This window comes from Cavia porcellus, unplaced genomic scaffold, assembly GCF_034190915.1.
Source record: "Cavia porcellus strain 051 isolate PalLab524CR breed Dunkin Hartley unplaced genomic scaffold, mCavPor4.1 scaffold_3, whole genome shotgun sequence".
NCBI lineage: Eukaryota > Metazoa > Chordata > Mammalia > Rodentia > Caviidae > Cavia > Cavia porcellus.
In genome coordinates, this window is record NW_026947486.1 from 79,579,716 (window position 1) to 79,600,259 (window position 20,544).

The window sequence follows — 20,544 nt, forward strand, 5'->3', positions numbered from 1 at the left end:
TCTCTCATTGGTTTTAAAGTATTTCTAAGTATATGGCCACTGGCATCAGTCCTGTCTTCTTCAACTGCTGATGCTCTGCCCTCACATATGTCATTTCTGTTGTCCATAGAGTACTTTAAATAAATGGAGTTTTTCATCTCCTGGATTTGTGTTTGATATCTTTTTATGGACTCCAGTTTCTTGCTAAACTGGCCATTCATGTTTTATACCATTTTATTGAGCTCAGCTACCTTAGTTCTAGTAGTGTCTTCTATAAACTCACTGTTTTGTTTTTAAATCTATTGTCTGTCTGATTATATCTTTGCTGAGCTCCCTGAGTACCTTCTTGGTAAGACTTTTCTCTTACCTCAAGTAATTTAGCTATGCTACTTTTGATTTCATCCCCTTTGCCCCATGGATCAGCTTCACTGGAATTGGAGTTTTTGTCTGAGGCATTTTGTTACCTTTTGTTACTCTCTCATCTTTTGGAGGGGTGTGCATATAAATGCATGTATGCATATGTTTATGGGTGCACATGCACTGAGGTCTGGGGATCCATTAGATTGGAAAGGCTTTGTTGCTAGTATGAAGATCTATTTATTTAGTGTCTGATTTTCAGTGACACGGTTTAGGTATGGCTAATTACATGCCTTTGCCTCTGTCTCAAGTTTCAGACCCCTCCATTAATTTGGGAGGGGAGGGTACTGTATAATTGGCCCAGCACTCAGTTCTGCGGAAATGGACCACAGTATTGTTAATGACACAAAGACTGTGCAGGCATTGGAACACAGAGAAAGCCAATTAATAGCAGTAACTATATCCCCTGGTAATAGCAACAATAATAGAGTCAAAGACAGACTGGATGTTGACATACCATAAGAACCAATAATATATCACTCTTAATATAGTAAAGAAATCTGTGATTTTAATTTAAAGACAGCACAAATAGTGACTACTAAATATAAGAATTATACCTCCACTAACAGTAGAAAGAATGCAACAATAATATTAGAGAGTTAACTATTTAAAGATTGATAAAGCTTAATGGTCATACTATTAAGACAGAGAGAATGGGCAATGAGATAATAAAAGAAGTAAAATTTGAAAAATAAGTAAAAGACTAGGAGGGAAAAGTGAGATAAAGGATCCTGGTAAGCAGTAAAAGAAAATAAAAAGAATTAGATGAAAAAACAAACAAAAAGAAGATAAAACAGCAAAATAAAGGGAAAAAAAGCAAATATCAAAATTTAAAAGGAAAAAACTCCAAACCTCAAAGTAAATCTTTTTTACCTTATTGTTTATTGATAAAATCTGTTTTTTTAAAAGCATAATATTTTTATTGAGAGATAAAAGTCTTTTTAAGAACTACTTTCTAAAGCAGTATTCTCAAACTGGTTTTCACCACATATTCACTACCTCACCCCATCCTTTCCAAATCAGATTAGCTAGACATGGAGCTTAGGTTTCTAAACTTTAAACCATCTTTCCCCTGTCTTTCTCCTACCAATCTGTTAGTATAATATTCAGCATTGAAAGAATATAGAATTCTAGAATATATCATGCAAATCCGTAGAAACTGCCTATATTTTTTATCAAATTAACTAGAATATATTTAATTCATAGGACAAGGGACTAAGTGATTCAAGCACCTGTTATTTTTATAAAACAAAAGTTATTCCTACACTTTATCTTAGCCAAAAAGCCGTGAAGCAATACAAAGGTTATTCCTAAACAATGTACTTTACCAGTCACATCTTTTTTTATTACTTTGTGGGAATAAAGCAAAACAAAATTTCATACCAGAATAGGAGAATAACAGTAATTAATCTGTTGAGTAGTTTTATCTTTAAAGTATTATTAGAGTGCAAGATATTGGCATTAAAAATTCTACCGACAATAATTAACACAAACCTTTCTTTTCAGTGAACTAAGAAACTAATAGCACAACTATCTTGTATTTTTTTCCTTTTCCCTTCTTTCCTTTACCCTTACCCGCATCTTAGTTCCTTTTTCCTTTTGAACACTTTCTTCCTATTTCACAATATCTATTGTACATTTTGGACTTTATTTACTGTTTCAGTTTCTCACACCAAGGAGACAATAGGATGTTTACACATGTGACTCTGAGTTATTTCACTTAAGATGATCATCTGAAGTTGCATCTATTTACCTATAAAAGCCTCAGGTGTATCCTTCCTTATGGCTGAGTAGTAGTCCATTGTATAAAAAAGTACATCTTTTTTTATCCATTCCTCTGTTGTTGGGCATTTGGGTTGATTTTATAGTTTAGCTGTTACATATTGACCACATCTTTTAATATTTAGTTTATATGTGAATTATTAAGCTTTAACAATTAGTTAATATTATTTTTAAATATTTTATTAAGGACTCAATTAAAGAAGTTCCTTGGAAAATCAGTGAAGAGAGCAAAGCACCTTGCTGAGGAATATGGTGAACGTGCTATAAATAAGGTTAAAAGTGTAAGAGATGAAGGTAAATGAAATAAAAAATATGGAACATTCTGTTTTATTGGCCTATGCTTTTATAGCTAATATCTTAAGTGTTTTAGGAAATCATAATTTGCTTAATTTTGTGAGTACAAAAATGAATTTATATGTTTTAAATATGAATTTGTACATATTTTTTCATTGTGACAGCCAACAAGGATTGATTGTTTAATAATCAGTTATAAATTAGTTTTGTGATTTTAGTTTTTATTTTGTGTGTGTGTGTGTACTGGGAATTGAATTCAGGACTTCACACTTGCCATCCAGGAACTGTGTTGCTGGGCTATATCCCTGTCCTATTTCAGTTTTTATAAATATTTTCAAAATTAGATAAATTTTGTAAGTTTGCATAGATCTTATTTCCCTGTTCCTTTGTCATTATTGTACTGATTTTTTAATTTAATGAGCACTTATGTATTATTTTTTCTGTCTCGGACACTATTCTAAGCATTTTTACCTGTATTCATTCAATCCTATAAAATCTCTTTGTGGTAAGTACCATCCTTACTTCCATTTTGTAGATGAGAAAACAGGCATAGCAAAATTGAATAACTTGCCTATGGTCACACAGATAATAAATAACAGGAGTTGATTTGAACCAAGTTAATCTGGCACAAGACTCTGGGCTTTTGATATGATATATAGTAATAGACAAAATTTTGTTTCTCTGTTGAATGAATTTTCTTGATAAGTATATGAAAATGTGAGAGTAGCTGTATCTATATTAGCTGATAATAATTTCTGTTGCTTACTCTTCAGTGTTTCATACTGATCAAGATGATCCTTCATCAAGTGATGATGAAGGAATGCCCTATACAAGACCAGTTAAATTCAAAGCAGCACATGGTTTTAAAGGGCCTTATGATTTTGATCAAATCAAAGTGGTGCAAGATCTTAGTGGGGAACATATGGTAAGTAATGTTTTAGGTTTCAGATTTTTTTCTTGAGAAAAATATGTTGGCATCTATAAAACTGATCTCTACTTTTGACTCAAGAAGTATACATTTATATTAATATGATATAATGAACATATAAATTCCAGAATCACTAGGACTAAATGCCCGACATCCACAACTTAAAGGAAGAGAGGCTCCTGGCTATAATTCCTGGTCATTTGTCTGTAAAATAGAATAAGCATGGTTAAAAAGCATGGCATATGACAGCTGTTCAACCCTTGCTGGCTAGGAAGCAGAGAGACAAAGGAGGAGCCAGAGAGGGACATACAGCTCACTCCCCTATTGACCCAGCTCTAACTAGGCTCCACCTCCTAACAGCAAGTCAGTTAGGAAAGCATCAGTGAATTAATCAAGGCACTGATGAGTCTGGCCCTCCTATGATGCAGTGACCTTCCAAAAACCCCACCTCTGCGTGCAGAAGAGTTTTGGGGAACAGATCTCAGTCATAACAGTAATAATGTAGAATAAATCTCTGAGCTATTTTTCAAGAAGTAAGATACCCTTAAATTTTAGGCCTGTGTCATTAAGAAAACTATACAGTTACCAAAGCCTAAGACAGTTAATTTTTAGGGTGGTCTGTCACTTTGAAAAATTTTTAACATGTTCTGTATTATATTTTAATAATTTAAACAAATATTTCAGAACTCCAATATATTTTTACAGTAAGACAGCTAAAGCAAGAAGATAAGTAGAAGTTTGTGCTCTCTGTCAGAATTCAAATGTACCAACATGTAGATGACAGTGCACAGTTGTCCTCTGAAAATGTAGGAACATGGGGAAAGAAAGTAGCAGGAAAACTCAGAAGTGGATCATGATTCTGTCTGCTTGATTATGGATCTGGCCAAATTTTAAGTCTAAAAGTTGGTTTAATAAGGAAGCAGTCATAAACATTAGATGGCAGCCAATTTTAGAATTTGAATTTTGGTGCTTATAATCTACATACATGATTATAGTACTTTCATTATAGAACTTGATGAATTTTCTTATTCTGTGTGAGACTCCTTCATTGTATCCTGTTTATATAAAATCTCATTGTAGTAGCCTCTGAATGACATTTTATTGCTGTACTTGAATTTTGTGAGTTGAACATTAGTGTAATAAATGAGCTATTGTTTCTAAATTGGCTAATCTTTTTGATACACCTGAATGTGTGTCACAGTAGAATTTATTCTTTAATCTGCCTCCCAACACACACGTCCCCATTGTTTCAGTATTTAGAGATTCTAGCCATATCCTGCCGAGTCTTGTTTCTAGGGAGAAAAGTGAGATAAGACCACACCATTCTGATACTTAGTTCTGAGTGCCTGGTGCCATGAAGGTCACGGAGAAGATGGCCCCTATTATTTCCCAGCACTGGTTAGGATTTTTAGTGTCATGCTGTGTTCTGTCTCTTCTACCTTCATGTTCAACTAGGAGACTGAAATCTTACACTAATACTGTGCTTCTCAGATTATGCTTTCTAGCTACCTTGGAATTTTCATATTCATCAATGTGTGGCCGTGATTTAAGGTCTTAAACTTGCTAATTTGAATTAGAGTAAACTGTAATTATCTTATTCTGTAGTAGTACAATGCCATTGAGCTTCTGGCCATAAAGCAGTACCAATAATGTGAATTATTTAACATAATTTAAAATTTTGGCTTAATGACTCTAAACTTTTCAGAGTAATACCTTTTAACTTTCTTTTGTTTTTATAGGGAGCTGTTTGGACCATGAAATTTTCTCACTGTGGCCGGTTGCTAGCCTCAGCTGGACAAGACAATGTAGTGAGAATATGGGCTTTAAAAAATGCTTTTGATTACTTCAACAATATGCGAATGAAATACAATACTGAAGGTATTTTTGATTTATTTAAAAATCTAGTGAAATCTGGAATTTTTACATTTAAGTATAACACAGGTTAAGCAGCCTTAATCCAAAATCTGGAATGCTTTGTAATCTGAAATTTGTGGAATATCAGTATGATACTCAAAAAAATTTAAATTTCTAAAGAATTTTAAGTGTGTGATTCTTAGATAAGGATGTAAAATCAGTACCATATATTCTAAACCCAAGAAACTCCAAACTGTGATAAGAGATATTCACCCTAAAAACCCTCCTTACCTGACAGTCCCTTGCAGTAAACACTACTAAGCATAATAGCCAAAAGTAGAAAGACAGAAGTAAATAGCAGAAAACCTCTAAACTCAATGTGAAGTACTACCACAAAGCTTTTGATCTATTGTTTTTCAAGTGTAGTGTGTAATTTATTTCATCAACCACTAAAAACAAAGTCATTTAGTTTTCTTTGGTAATCTTTATTTCTGTTCAGGCTAAAGTGAAAGATATAGTTAAACTAGAAAAAGAATGATAATATATACAACACAATGGGTAAAGAATGATTAAGGAAACAGCCTTGCAAAGCAAAGGCAAATTGTCAAAATAACTAAGGGATATATGAAAAAATGTTAAATAGAAAAGAAAAACCTCAGAACAGTATGTATGCAAACACTGATTATTCTTCTGAAAGAATATTTATGTTTGATGTTATCAGGAAAGCAATTGGTATAAATTGGAGCTTCACGTTTATGAGATTCTTTTCTTTGTTGTTATTTGATGTGTAATAAATTTTCTCCACTAACTCTTCTCCTCCCAATCACCTAAAGCTGGAAGCACATTTTAAGGAATTTGTAGAAAGGAGAATACAGGTAGCCAAGGTGACAATATAGAGTACAGAACACTAGTTTGCAGAACACAGAAGTCTTGAGAGATTCACTTAATTGGCAAGCTAGGCCCTCTTTTTTTTAATTTTAAAGAGAGAAAAATAGTAAAAATGATACAGAATTTCAAAACAAGGTAATAATTAACAATGGCTAATGTATTGCATACTATGAATTTACTTCTGTATTATGTTGTAACACATAATTGAAAACAATGAATTTGACAAAAAGTTAAACTGTGTTTACTATACAATGAGTTGTTTGGTTTTAGCTATGTTTTACTTCTTTTATTGCCCTGTCAGGACAGCAAAACTATTTTAGTGGCTCTTGAGACCTAACACTGCCCAGACCCTTTTTTTGCCCCTTGATTGTTCTTGCCGCTTGTTACTGTGAATGCGAATGTGTTCATTATGAATACTGAGAGTTTAGCAGTATTTTGATTACTTAGTGAAGTGATTAATCTGTTTTATAAAAATGTTATTTAAAAATGGGTTTAGGAGTGTATCTCAATGGCAGAATGCTTACCTAGCATGCATGAGGCTTCAGAATCAATCCCTAGCATCACAAACACACACAAAAGATGCAAACAAATACTTTGGTGCTTACAGGATTATACTTGTTTAGAACAGGCATTTTCCATAATATTATGTTCTCTGACAATTAGGAGTTACTGTGTGATTTCTGAATATTTTTCATGCATGAGTATATGTACACAATATGCTTTTTTACAACTGTTATGCTATTTTTAGGACGCGTGTCTCCATCACCTTCTCAGGAAAGTCTAAGTTCATCAAAATCTGATACAGATACAGGGGTATGTTCATTATTTTATGGTTACTATTGTGAAATACAATGATTTGTTTACCATAAAGTACTTTTCTGTTTTGTAGAAATTACAGTTGCATGAAGGTACTTTATTAAATTAACTATATATAGTCATTAGAAATAAGTTTTGTCTATTATACAGGCATTTCTTATTTAACCACGGAATTCCTTTCCTGTAACTAGGTTATTAATTGACTTGTATGCTAAATTAGGAATTGTGTATACTATGTACATTTACAATATTCAGAACAGAGAAATAGTTAAAGGAAACTCCAACTTGATGACTTTGCTTCTATTTGTGTAACTCTTACATGCCGTACTGCATTGTATAGCAACATAAAACTACAGTACTATATAAATAAGGTATACTGTACATAAAAGCATTAAGGCTCTATAAACAAGGTAATAAGATGTATAAAATTGTACATATATATACGACATATATATATATATATATATGTATATATATATATGAGTCGTAAGTGCCTCTCAGTCCTAAGTCCAAACAGTTGTTAATCAGGTAAGTTATTAAACAAGGAATATCTGCAATTGATAACTAAATAGTTTTCCTATTTAAAGGTTGCTAGGTAATTGACAGTATTTCTTAAGATACCACACAAGAATATAAACTTAAATGAAACAAATCCCCTCCCTAAGATCTATATTAGATATTTAAAAAATGATAGTACATACCAATTTTATGGTTTAAAATATTCTCATAGTTCTTTATCACCTTCAGAGTAAGGTCCAGCTATTAATGCCTTATTTTACCTATTAAACTTTATTCTAATTGCCTAGTGTCTCTGTGTCCTACTTGCCTTTTAGATAATAGGTTTATATCCTAAACACTGTACATGATGTTTGCTTTGCCCACAATGTCGTCTCTGTCTCTCTCTCGTATTGTTACTCTTATTGTGATTGTTTTGTTTTGTTTTGTTTTGAGATAGGTTATCTCTATGTTAGCCCAAACTGACCTTAAACTCACAGTGATTCTCCTGCACCAGTCTCCTAGAGACTAAGATTACAGACCTCCGCTCCCACACCTGGCTTCTGTTCTGTTCTCAGAGCAAGGTCCCACTCATTCTTCAACATTCAACTCAAATATCTTACTTTCTAGTATTGTTTTCCCTGAATACAGCAAAATTTTTCTTCATTTTTTTTCTGAGAGTGTATCATACATACTTTATATTAATATTATTTACCACATCTTACTTGTCAGTTTGTCTTCATAGCTAAGCTCTGGGCTTATTTAAAGCAAATAAAATTGTGTTGAACATATTTAGTACCCTTGAAATGTAACCCCATAGTGATTGATGTATGCCTACAATCAGTGTAACATCCCTGTTTCTGTTCCCTTATAATGTTGCCCATGTCTAGATGCCTTCAGTCTTCCTTTTCATTTATGGCCCACCTCCTTCATGAAGCCTTCACTGACCAATGCAGTGGTGAAAACTTTAGCTGCTTTGCTTTAAATGAAAATTTGCTTTTTTATTAGTTTAATTTACCAATTTCCAGGCATTGATTGATATTAATCTGTCTGTACTACTATTATGCTTATTTTAACAGTCCTACTTACAGATGAGTATTTCCATCTACTTCAAAAATCCAAAATAACTACAATTTTGAATGAATACAGAGCCCTTCAAATGAGGACTGTCATATTTCTTTGACACAATAATGAGTAATCCTCTAGTATACTATGATTGTTTTCTGTAATAGTTGAATAGCTTATATCTGGTTTGGGGAAAAAGATCATTTGGAATTTTTTCACTTCTGTTATTCTATTTGGCAACAATTAAGTGGTGTGTATTTCATATGGCATTGAAGTTTGGTATGTGGAATTATCTTTTAACCTAGGTAAGGTGAGGCCCAATGTAAGTACAGCAGAGTTTATTTTCCTGATGTACATTTGGTTTTTTCCTTGCGGTGCTATTCTTTTCTCTTTTGAAATAGTTTTGTTTTCTCATCATCCATATAAAGTAGAATATATAAATGTACCCATTGTAGCTGGGCATAGTGGTGCTTCCAGCCCAGCACTTGGGAGGCTGAATAAGGAGGATCTCTGCAAGTTGAAGACCAGCCTGGGGTATATAATGAGTCTAGAAATACCAAATAACTCACCAGTTCTATCCCATTGTTACATAGAACGTAAGAATTAGAACTCAGCTCTATTCTCTCTCTAGGACATACACTCTTAACTATTATACTTTATTAGTTGACATCTTAAGATTTGGAACTTTGTCTTCATTCAGTCCAAAAATATTTATTGTGTGCCTAGCATGTGCTAATTACTGTTGTAGAAATTACAGATTTAATAAATGAACAAATGAGACTATTCGTTGTTACAAAGATTACATCCTAGTGGAAGAAGATAAGCAAAATAAGTAAGTTTTGTAATATATTAGAAGATAATTTTTAAACTTCTTTATTAAACATAATTGATATATAAAAACTCTTACACATTTAATACATACAATTTGATGAATTAAGAGATAAAAAATAAAGCCAAGAACCCATCACCAAAATCTGCACCATAAACCTGTCAATCAACTTAAAAAATTTCCTCCTATTCTTTGTTTAAGACCAACACTCTAGTTCATTTTAAGAATGTAGTACATTATTATTATTATTAGTTGTTATACTGTACAATAGATTTCTAGGAATTTGGCATTTTATATAATTGAAATTGTACTCTTTGATTAATATTGTCTAATTTCCCCTTCTGACCCCGGCAACTATTATCCCACTCTGCTTCTATAAGTTGACTATATTCACTATATATAAGTAATATTAGTATTTGTCTTTCTTTGTGTAACTTTCAGTTAGCATACATTCTTGATCCATTCACTCATCGCTCTTTGGACGTTCAGATTACTTGCATGTCTCGGCTGCTGTGAATAATGTTGCAGTGCACATGAGAATACAGATAGATCTTTGAGATCCTGGCTTAAGTTCCTTAGTATATATTACATAGAAGGAAGTAGATTATTGGGTCTTTTTTTATTTAAAGAGAGAAGAAAAAAAAAAAGAAAGGACATAAACAATGCAGTAAAAGGGTACAAATAATACAGTATTTCTAGAAAAATATATACAGTACGAAATCACCAGTTAACAGGCTACACATTATCTTCCCAGAAACAGTTGTCCATATCACTAAATTAAAGAATATAAAGTGAACATTCATACAGTGAAATTGGAGACAGTTCCGTTCAATGATCCAACAAGGGCTCAGTTATATGGTTTTCCATCCTACACTCTCGAACATATCTGTGGTTATATCCCTTAGTCCACCTTACTTTCCTCTCTTTTTTACAGTAACAATTAGACTTTTAGGGTTTTATTACTCTCACGGTTCTTATTACTTTTTTGAAGAGAATAAAAACAAATGTGACTAAGCAAAACAGAGTCAGTTAAAACAGAAGGGTGGGCATAGCATGTGATGCAAAAATAGAATACCAGGTGATCAAAAGTGGTTACCATTGTGCCTCTTGCTATTTTTAAATTGAGTTGTCTATATCATCAGGTATAATAGAATTGATCAAAACAATACGGAACAAAACCAACAAAATCTAAACTGAGGACCATACGGACTTAAAAGGATGATAGTCAATCCATATTGGGCATCATAGTATATCTTATTGCCTTCAAAGTGATTGCCTATACCCTCAAACTTGATACTATCAAACAAAATAGAATATATAATAATCAGACAGAACAACATCGGGAGAGCAATACTGGGGTTCAAGTCAGGTTAATAGGACAACAAAAAAGTTACTATAATATGTCCTGTTATTCTTTAAAAATTTAGTTTTCCCTTAATTAAAAAAATGAGAGAAAATAGATTAATTTAAAAATAGGGGGAAGACACAGATAAGAGAGGACATTGTAATAAAACAACGCAGGGCAGAACTGAGAAATTCAAGCATCATTGTGTTTCACCGCCAGATAATCTAACATAATAGTAGTCACCGTAGTGCCTCTTTCCTCTAATTATTTGAGTGTAACTTCGCGTGCTATAAAATCAAGCGTATCTAGACAGGGTGAAGACTTTCAAGAGAATGCAAGAATTACAGGGTATTTAGAACCTGCTAATAGAAAACAAATAATGGTTTCTATATTATCTCTTTCCCTATAAAGAGTTTTGTTTATACTATAGCATATAGTAAAATATAGTAAGGTACAACATGTTAAAACCAGTGGAAACAGATGTACTACAGCTTGATGGGACTTCAAAACAAGACGATATTAAATCAGCACTAGCTTTTATGTTGTGTTGCTTTCTTCAAAATAGCTATTCGTGCTATCATAGATACTAAATCGAACAACCCAGGTTAAAACCATTGCGGTTAATGAGTGAAAACATATGGCTTCAAACCAATATGATTGGGAATCATGATTACCACATACTTCTGTGTATTCTTATCATTTCTTATACTAGGGAAACTATTCAGTATTTATACATGTGAGTTTGATTTATTTCACTTATGAGTATGGTCTCAAGCTGCGTCCATTTATTTATAAATGTCTCAATGCGGTCATTCTTTATAGCTGAGTAGTAATCCATTATATAAAAATAACACAACGTTTTTATCCATTCTTCAGTTGATGGACACTTAGGTTGTTTCCAAGATCTGGCTATTACAAATTGTGCTGCTATAAACATGGGTGCACATATATCACTGTGGTATGATGCTTTCAGTTCTTCTGGTAATATGCCTAGAAGTGGTATAGCTGGGTCATATGGGGCTTCCAGTCCTAGTTTTCTGAGAAATCTCCAGGCTAACCTCCACAATGGTTGTACTAGTCTACACTTCCACCAACAGTGCAGAAGAGTTCCTTTTTCTCCACAGCCTCTCCAGCATTTGTGGTTGTTGTTTTCTTGATCCTGGCCATTCTTTCAGGAGTGAGATGGAATCTCAGTGTGGTTTTGATTTGCATTTCTCTAATGACCAATGATGATGAACATTTTTTCATATATTTATTTGCCATTTGTATTTCTTCATCTGAGAAGTGTCTATTCATCTCAGAAGCCCATTTTTGGATTGGGTCTTTGAATTTTGGGGGTCTGATTTTTTTTTTTAATTCTTTATATGTTTTAGACAGAAGTCCTTTGTCTGAGGGGCAGTTCACTAAGATTTTTTCCTAGTTTGTGGGTTTTCTTCTCACCACACTGGAGACTTCTTTTGACGGGCAGAAACTTTTTAATAAGAGGTGATCACAGTTATTGATTCTGGGAAGTATTTCCCCTTGTGGTTTGAGTCCTGTTCATGAATTCTCTACATCTTCAAGGTTTTTACCCAATTTGTCTACCAATAGATTTAGTGTTTCTGTTTTAATATTTAGATGTTTGACCCATTTAGATTTTATTTTAGTGCATGGTGATAGGCATGGGTCTAGTTTTAGTTTTCGACATATGGAGAGCTAGTTTTTCCAGCACCATTTATTAAATAGACTGTCGTACTCCCAGTGAACCTGTTTGGCCCCTTTATCAAAGATAACGTGGTTGAGTGTGTTTGCAGTTGTGGTTGTATCTTCTAATCTATTCCACTGATCTTGAGCTCTGTTTTGGTTCCAGTACCATGTTGATTTTACTATGGTTGCTTTGTAATATAGTTTCAAGTCAGGGATTGTGATACCTCCTGCCTTGCCTTTGCTGCTTAGAACTGTCCTTGCTATTCTAGGTCTCTTCTCACTCCAGATGAATTTTAGGAGTGATTTCTTGAGTTCTATGAGGTATGTTGATGGTATTTTTATCGGGATTGCATTGAATCTGTATAATAGTTTTTGGAGAATGGCCATTTTCACAATATTTATTCTCCCTATCCATGAGCAAGGGATGTTTTTCCATTTTCTGAGATCATCTTCAATTTCATTTTTCAGTGTAATATAATTTTCCCTGTAAAGGTCTTTCGCTACTTTAGTGAGAGTAATTCCTAGATATTTCATTTTTTTTGGTTGCTAGTGTGAAGGGTGTGGCTTCCCTTATTTCTCTTTCTGTGACTTTGTTGTTAGTGTATAGGAATGCTATTGATTTTTGAGTATTGATTTTATAGCCAGCTACATTACTAAATTTATTTATTATGTCTAGCAGTCTTTCAATGGAGTTTTGGGGATCTTTTATATAGAGTATCATGTCATCTGCAAATAATGATAGCTTAACTTCTTCTTTCCCCATCTTTATGCCTTTTATTTCTCTCTCTTGTCTAATTGCTCTGGCTAGTATTTCCAGTACTATATTAAATAGGAGTGGTGATAAGGAACATCCTTGTCTTGTGCCTGATTTTAAAGTAAAGGCCTTCAATTTTTGGCCATTTAGTATGATATTGGCTGTTGGTTTGTCATAGATGGCCTTTATTATATTGAGGTAAAGACCATCTATTCCAATTTTCTGCAGGGTTCTTATCATGAATGAATGTTGGACCTTATCAAAAGCTTTTTCTGCATCTACAGAAATGATCATGTGGTTCTTACTTTGGGCTCTATTGATATGGTGTATTACATTTATTGATTTACGTATATTGAACCATCCCTGCATGCCTGGGATGAATCCCACTTGGTCATGGTGTATGATCTTCTTGATGATTTGCTGCATCCTATTTGCCAATATTTTATTGAGGATTTTTGCGTCTGTGTTCATTAGGGATATTGGTTTGTAGTTCTCTTTTTTAGTTGGGTCTTTCTCAGGTTTTGGTACTAGAGTAATATTTGCTTCCAGGAATGACTTAGGAAGGATTGCTTCACTTTCAGTTTCATTGAAGAGTTTGAGGAGGGTTGGCATTAGGTCTTCTTTGTATTTCTTGTAGAATTCTGCAGTGAATCCGTCTGGGCCTGGACTCTTCTTTGTAGGTAAGGATTTAATTATGTTTTCGATTTCATTAATACAAATTGGGTTATTCAGTAGTTTTACATCTTCATGACCTAGCTTTGGTACTTCGTATGCTTCTAGGAATCTGTCCATTTCCTCTGTGTTATCAAACCTTTGAGAGTAGAGGTTTTCGAAATAGGTGTTGATGATTTTCTGTATTTCTATAGGGTCTGTAGTGATTTCTCCTCTTTCATTCCTTATTGCATGAATTTGAGCTTTTTCTTCCCTTTTTTTAATAAGGTTGACTAAGGGCTTATCAATTTTATTTATTCTTTCAAAGAACCAACTCTTTGATTCATTGATTTTTTGGATTGTTTTTTTAGTCTCTATTGCATTGATTTCTGCTCTGATTTTTATAATTTCTTCTCTTCTTTTGGCTTTGGGCTTGACTTGCTCTTCTTTTTCTAGATGTTTGAGGTGTAACATCAGGTTATTTATTTGTATTCATTCTGTTTTCCTGATGTGTGAACTCAGTGCTATAAATTTTCCTCTGAGGACAGCTTTCATTGCATCCCACAGATTCCGGTAAGTTGTATTTGTGTTTTCATTTTCTTGTAGGTAGTGTTTAATTTCTTCTTTGATTTCCTCTGTGACCCACTGATTACTCAAGAGCGTGTTATTCAGTTTCCATGTGTTTGTGGGAATTTTGTAGTATCTTTTATCATTAATTTCTAATTTCATAGCGCTATGTTTCGATAGCATGCAAGGGATGATTTCAACCCTTTTGCATTTATTTAGATATGTTTTGTGAATTATCATATGGTCTCTTTTAGAAAATGACCCATGTACTACTGAGAAGAATGTGTATTCTGTTGTTGTTGAGTGGAATACTCTGTATATGTCTATTAAGTCCATTTGTTCACAGGTGTGATTCAATTCTTTTATTTCTTTGCTGATTTTCTGTCTGGTTGATCTGTCCATTGGTGTCGATGGTGTGTTAAAATCTCCTGTTAGAATTGTGTCACTGTTAACTTGGTTTTTCATTTCTGTTAGTACTTGTTTTATATAACTGGGTGCTCTGGAATTTGGTGCATATATATTTAAGATAGTTATCTCTTCCTCTTGGAGTTTTCCCCTAACCAGTATGTAGTGACCTTCTTTGTCCCTTCTGATCATTATTGGCTTGAAGTTCACATTGTCTGCAAGCAGAATAGCCACCCCCGCTTTTTTGGGGGGTTCCTGTTGCATGAAATATTGTTTTCCATCCTTTGACTTTCAGTCTGTGGGTATCCTTTTGGGTTAGATGGGTTTCTTGTAGACAGCATATGGTTGGATTTTGTTTCTTGATCCATTCTGCTAGTCTGTTTCTTTTAATTGGTGTATTGAGACCATTTACATTAATGGTTATAACTGTTATATGTTGGTTTATTGTTGACATGTTATCTTTCTGCTGTTGCATCTTTGTCTTTCGGTTCTGTTTAATTGTCTGCTTTGTTTAGTGGTTTTTTCCTAGATGCATCTAGGCTATCTTTCAGTATTCTTTGCAGGGTTGGCTTGGTAATCATGTAGTTTTTCAGCTGTTCTTTTTCATGGAAGTATGTTATTTCTCCATCCATTTTGAAGGACAGTTTTGCAGGATACAGCAGCCTGGGTTGGAAATCATTTTCCTTTAGGATCTGAAATACTTCACTTTATTGTTTGTGCTGAGAAGTCTGCTGTGATTCTGATAGGTTTTCCTTTATAGGTGATCTGTCTTTTCTCTTTTAATATTCTATTCTTTTGTTCGATTTCTGGGATGGCCATTACTATGTGTCTGGGTGTAGTTTTATTTTGGATATGGCTGTTTGGAGTTCTATATGATTCACTGATCTTGATATCGGTTTCCAGTCTCATGTTTGGGAAATTTTCAGCTATTACTTCTCTAAATATCCTCTTGACATCCTTTATGTTGTTCCCTTGTTTTTCATTTATCCCTATTAACCTTATGTTGTTCCTTTTTGCGTCATCTTGCAGGTGTTCAATTGTTATTTCCTGATTTCTTGTTATTTTTAAAAGATCTTTCCTGTTCACTGGCTGCAATCTTGTCTTCAAGGTCTGAAATTCTATCTTCACATTCATTGAGGCCGTTTTTACAACTTTCGATGGAGTTTTTGATTTCCTGTATATCTCTTTGCATCTGCTCTATATATTCTGTTTGTTTCTTAAATTTTTCATCCAGGGATTCTATCTTTTTGTTTATCTCCTCAAGTTTTTTAACTGTGTCTTCTTTAGATATGTTCAGCATCTCCTTCATTTCTTTTATCATTTCTTCTTTTACCTGAGAGATTATTTCTAGTTTGATTTCCATTAAGGCTTCCCAGAGTTGCTTCTTTATTTCAGTTACTATTATTTCAGGTATTTCAGGTATGTGGCATATATTTTCTTCCATACACATGGCTCCTAGGCTTTCTTGAGATGGGCTGGATGTTTGAGACTGCATTTTGGTCTTTCGTTTTGTCATTTTCCTATATTTTTGCGCTTCAAGTTTTGTTCCAAGTGAGGTAGAGAGGTCAGCCAGGCTGGGACAGAGGTCCCTGCTCCCTCCTTACTCACTGATTTCGACAGGAAGCTGAATCCTGGGCCCCAGGCAGAGAAAACAGTTCGGTGACCTAGGGCGGGGTTCCCTGCCTCAGCTGGTCTTACCCCATCAAAAGGGAGCTGGAGGAGCCTGGCCCCCAGGCGAACAGCAATTATTGGGTCTTATGGATGCTCTAGTTTTAATGTTTTGAGGAACCTCCACATTGCTTTCTAGACTGACTGTGCCAATTTACATTCACAGGAACAGTGTGCAAGCATTATTTTTTCTCTACATTCTTTCCAGCACTTTCTTATAATAGCTATCCTAATAGGTATGAGGAGATAAATCGTTATGGTTTTTACAAATCATATCTCCTTGGTGATTTATGATGTTGAGTGAGTGCCTTTTCATGGACCTGTTGACCATTTGTATGTGTTTAGAAAATGTTCGATTCCTTTGTCCAGTTTTAACTGAGTTATTTGGTTGGCACTGGTTTGATTTTTTGTTACTCAGTTGTAAGACTTCTTTATATATTTTCGGTATTAACCTTTATCAGATAATTAGTTAATAAATATTTTCTCCCTCCTGTAGTTCCCTTTCTAGTGGTTTACCTCTTGTGCAGAAAGCTTTTATTTTTAATTTGATGTACAGTAGGCCTTTATCAATGGAGTATGTATTCAGAAACACCCAGTGGATGCCTGAAACCATGACTGTTACCAGACTATATTTGTGGTGTTTTTTCCTATATGTCCTTACCTATGATAAATTTTAATTTATAAATGAGACACAGTAAGAAATTAGCAGTAATAAAACAATATAACACAACAATTTTCACAATATACTATAGTATAAATTACTTTTGAAAGAATCAAAACAAGTATTAATATTTTGAGCCACAGTTAACTGTGGATAATTGAAACTTCAAAAAGCAGAATCAAAAATAAGGGAGGACTGCTATTATAATTGCATTTGTCTACTTTGGCTCTTGTTGCCTTTGCTTTTGGTATCCTAAGAAATTGTTAAGGGCTAGGGATTTAGCTCAGCGGCATAAGTGCCTGCCTTGCAAGCAGGCAGTTGTGAGTTCGATCCCCAGTACCGATAAAAAGGAAAAAGACAAAAAAAATTAAAATCATTGTTAAGCCCACTGTCAAATAGGGGTTCTTTACTTGCTGTTTTTCAGTTTCTATAGTGTTAGCCTTAGATATAAGTCTTTAATCCATTTCAAGTTGACTTTTGTGACTAGCATAAAATGAGACCAGTTTCATTCTTTTACATGTGTGTGTATCAGGGAGTAATAAGTTTTATGAAGGAAAATAAAACATAAAGTAAAATATGGTGAACAAGAAAAGTAGTTAAATAGGGTGGGCAAGTGGTTATCATTTGTACAAAATCAAAAGAAAGTAGGAAAGTAATCATATGGATGAGACCATTTGCTCTAGGCAGTTGTGGTGTGTTCAGATAATAGTGGCAAGACCTGGAAAACGGGAGCCAGTTAAGGGGTGGTGATGAAGTCACAGAGGTATAGATAGAGAAATTAAAATACATAGCCCATTGCAAGGACTTGGCATTTGCTATGATAAAGGGCTTTTAAACAGAGAATGATATAATCAGGCATTTTCAAAGGATCATTCTGGTTTGTATACTGACAGTAGGCCACAAGAGGATAAGTCTGTTACTCATTTTGATATCCCAAATCACCAAAATAGTATCTTGTATAAAGTAAATCTAGTAACTATCAAAAATCTTACAGTTTCACAGACCAGTCCAACTTTAAGGTGACATTTTTAGGTAGTCAACAAACAGGTTGGCCATCCCTAATCTGAAACTGTGAAGCATGAAATACTCAAAAATGTCAAACATTTTGAGTATCAGCATGATGCCACAGTGGTAAATTCCATGAATCATTTTACTTAATAATTCTACCTTTAATAATTTATTATAAGGACATAATGTGATATTCCCAACAATGTAAGGAAAATTATTTAATGTTAACTTACAAGTTTCAAGTTTAAACTTTGTGATCTAATAACAATATATGACAATAAGGAAACACTCAATTCAGGAAAAAGATTCATATTCCCAGACATTCATTTAATTGGTATTTATATTAGCAAAAAAAATAGAATCATCTAAGGTGACCAACAAGAGGAAAATGATTAAATTATGGGTTGTCCATATTATGAGGGCAGTAAATATTTTCAAAATATAAAATGTAGAAAATGCTCATAGTACAATAAAAAGGAAGATAGAAAATCGTGCATTCAATTTGATTCCAATTATGCTTTAAATATGAAAGACTAAAGGTGGCCAAAATTTAGATTATGGGTGATTTTAGATCTTGTTTTTCTAATTTCTATACTTCCCGAACTGTCTATGCTGATTATGTTATTTTGTAATGAAATTTTTTTTGGTGGTTTGAAATAACACAACTTTATTTTCCAAACAGTCCTAAAAGACAGAAATCAGAAGTGGACTCTGTGAGCCTAAAATTAAAATTATAATAAAATCTTTTTAAAATATTTTTTAAAAAGTACAGGAAAAAATGAATAAGGGAAAAGAAGAAGGCTGGGATCACTACTAGAGGAAATATTCTAAGAAATTAATTAAAAGCAAGCAATTGTTTTGGTGCTATTATAAAAGGCATGGTTTCCTAATTTCTGTCTTAGCAAGTTGGTTATTCATGACCCAGAAAGCTATTTATTTTTGAGTATTGACTTGTATCCAGCTACACAACTGAATTTGATTATTAAATCTAGAAGTCTTTTGGTGAAGTTTTTGGAATCTTCTATATAGAGTATCATGTCATCTACAAATAATGATAATTTAACTTCTTCCTTTCCTATCTTTATTCTTTTTATTGTTCTCTGTTGTCTAATTGCTCTGGCTAATGTTTCCAGAACTATGTTGAATAGAAATGGCGGCAGTGTACTGCTTGTCTTGGTCCTGATTTTAGAGTGAAAGGTTTCATTTTTTGACTATTTAGTATGATATTGGCTGATGGTTTGTTATAGATAGCTTTTATCAGATTGAGTTAAAGACCATATATTCTTTTTTTCTGTAGGTTTTTTTTTTTAAATCATGAGTGGGTATTGGACTTTGTCAAATGCTTTTTTTCAGCAATTGAGATGATCATATGATTTTTGTCTTTGGCTCTATTGATATGGTGTGTTGCATTTCTTGATTTGCCTATGTTGAACCACACCTGCATCCCTGGGATAAATCCTACTTGGTCATGGTGAATGATCTTGATGATTTGCTGCATTCTGTTTGCTAGCACCTTACTGAGGATTTTTGTGTTGATGTTCATTAGAGAGATTGGCCTGTAGTTCTCGCTTTTGGTTGGATTCTTCTCCGGTTTTGATATTAGAGTAATGCTTGCTTCAAGAATGAATTTCAGAACATTGCTTTCCTTTCAATTTCAATAAAGAGTCTGAGAAATGGCAGGACTAGGTCTTCTCTAAATTTCTTGTACAATTCAGAATTGAATCCATCAGGGTCTTGGCTTTACTTTGTTGGTAGGTTTTTAGTTACATTTTTTCACTTCATTGAATGATATTGGGTTATTTGGAATTTTGGTATCTTGATTCAACTTTGGTAATTCATAGGTATCTAGGAATTTGTCCATTTCTTTTCTGGTTTTTATCTTATTAAAAGTTCTCAAAGGAGATATTGATTATCTTGTGAATTTCTAAAGGATCCATTGTGGTTTCTCCTTTTTCACTCCTAATTACATGAATTTGAGTCTTTTCTTTCCTTTGGCTCAAATTCCTTTTATTTAATCTTTCAAAGAACTAACTCTTAAATTCATTGATTTTTTTTTATTAATCTGAGTTACATTAATTTTTGCTCTAATCTTTGTATCCTCTATCGGATGGGACTTGTTCTTTTTCTAGAAGTTTGTGTTTCAACATTAGGTTCATTTAAGCTCATTCTATTTTCCTTATATGAGAATTCACTGCTTTAAATTTCCCTCTTAGTACTGCTTTCTTTGGGTCCCATAAGTTTTTGTATTAGCATTTTCATTTAGCTATAGATGCTGTGTAATTTCTTCTTTAATTTCATCAATGACCCATTAGTTGTTCAATTGGTTGTTACTAATTTCCATGTGCTTATGGAGTTTTTGTGATTTATTTTGCCATTGACTTCCAATTTTTTTGCACTGTGGTCATAATATGTATGGGATGATTTCATTTCCTTTGCAGTTACTTAAGTATGT

At 33.5% G+C, this 20,544-nt stretch overlaps 1 protein-coding gene across 2 annotated transcripts in view; it reads left to right on the forward strand.

Annotated features, from left to right (window-relative positions):
* Positions 1 to 20,544, forward strand: part of Wdr44 (WD repeat domain 44) — a 93,100-nt gene that overhangs the window by 51,258 nt on the left and 21,298 nt on the right. For both annotated transcript variants that reach the window (XM_063246312.1, XM_063246313.1), the window contains exons 10-13: positions 2,366 to 2,472; positions 3,246 to 3,397; positions 5,140 to 5,278; positions 6,891 to 6,955. In XM_063246312.1, the coding sequence (XP_063102382.1) occupies positions 2,366 to 2,472; positions 3,246 to 3,397; positions 5,140 to 5,278; positions 6,891 to 6,955 (463 nt within the window). The remainder of the gene's footprint in view (positions 1 to 2,365; positions 2,473 to 3,245; positions 3,398 to 5,139; positions 5,279 to 6,890; positions 6,956 to 20,544) is intronic.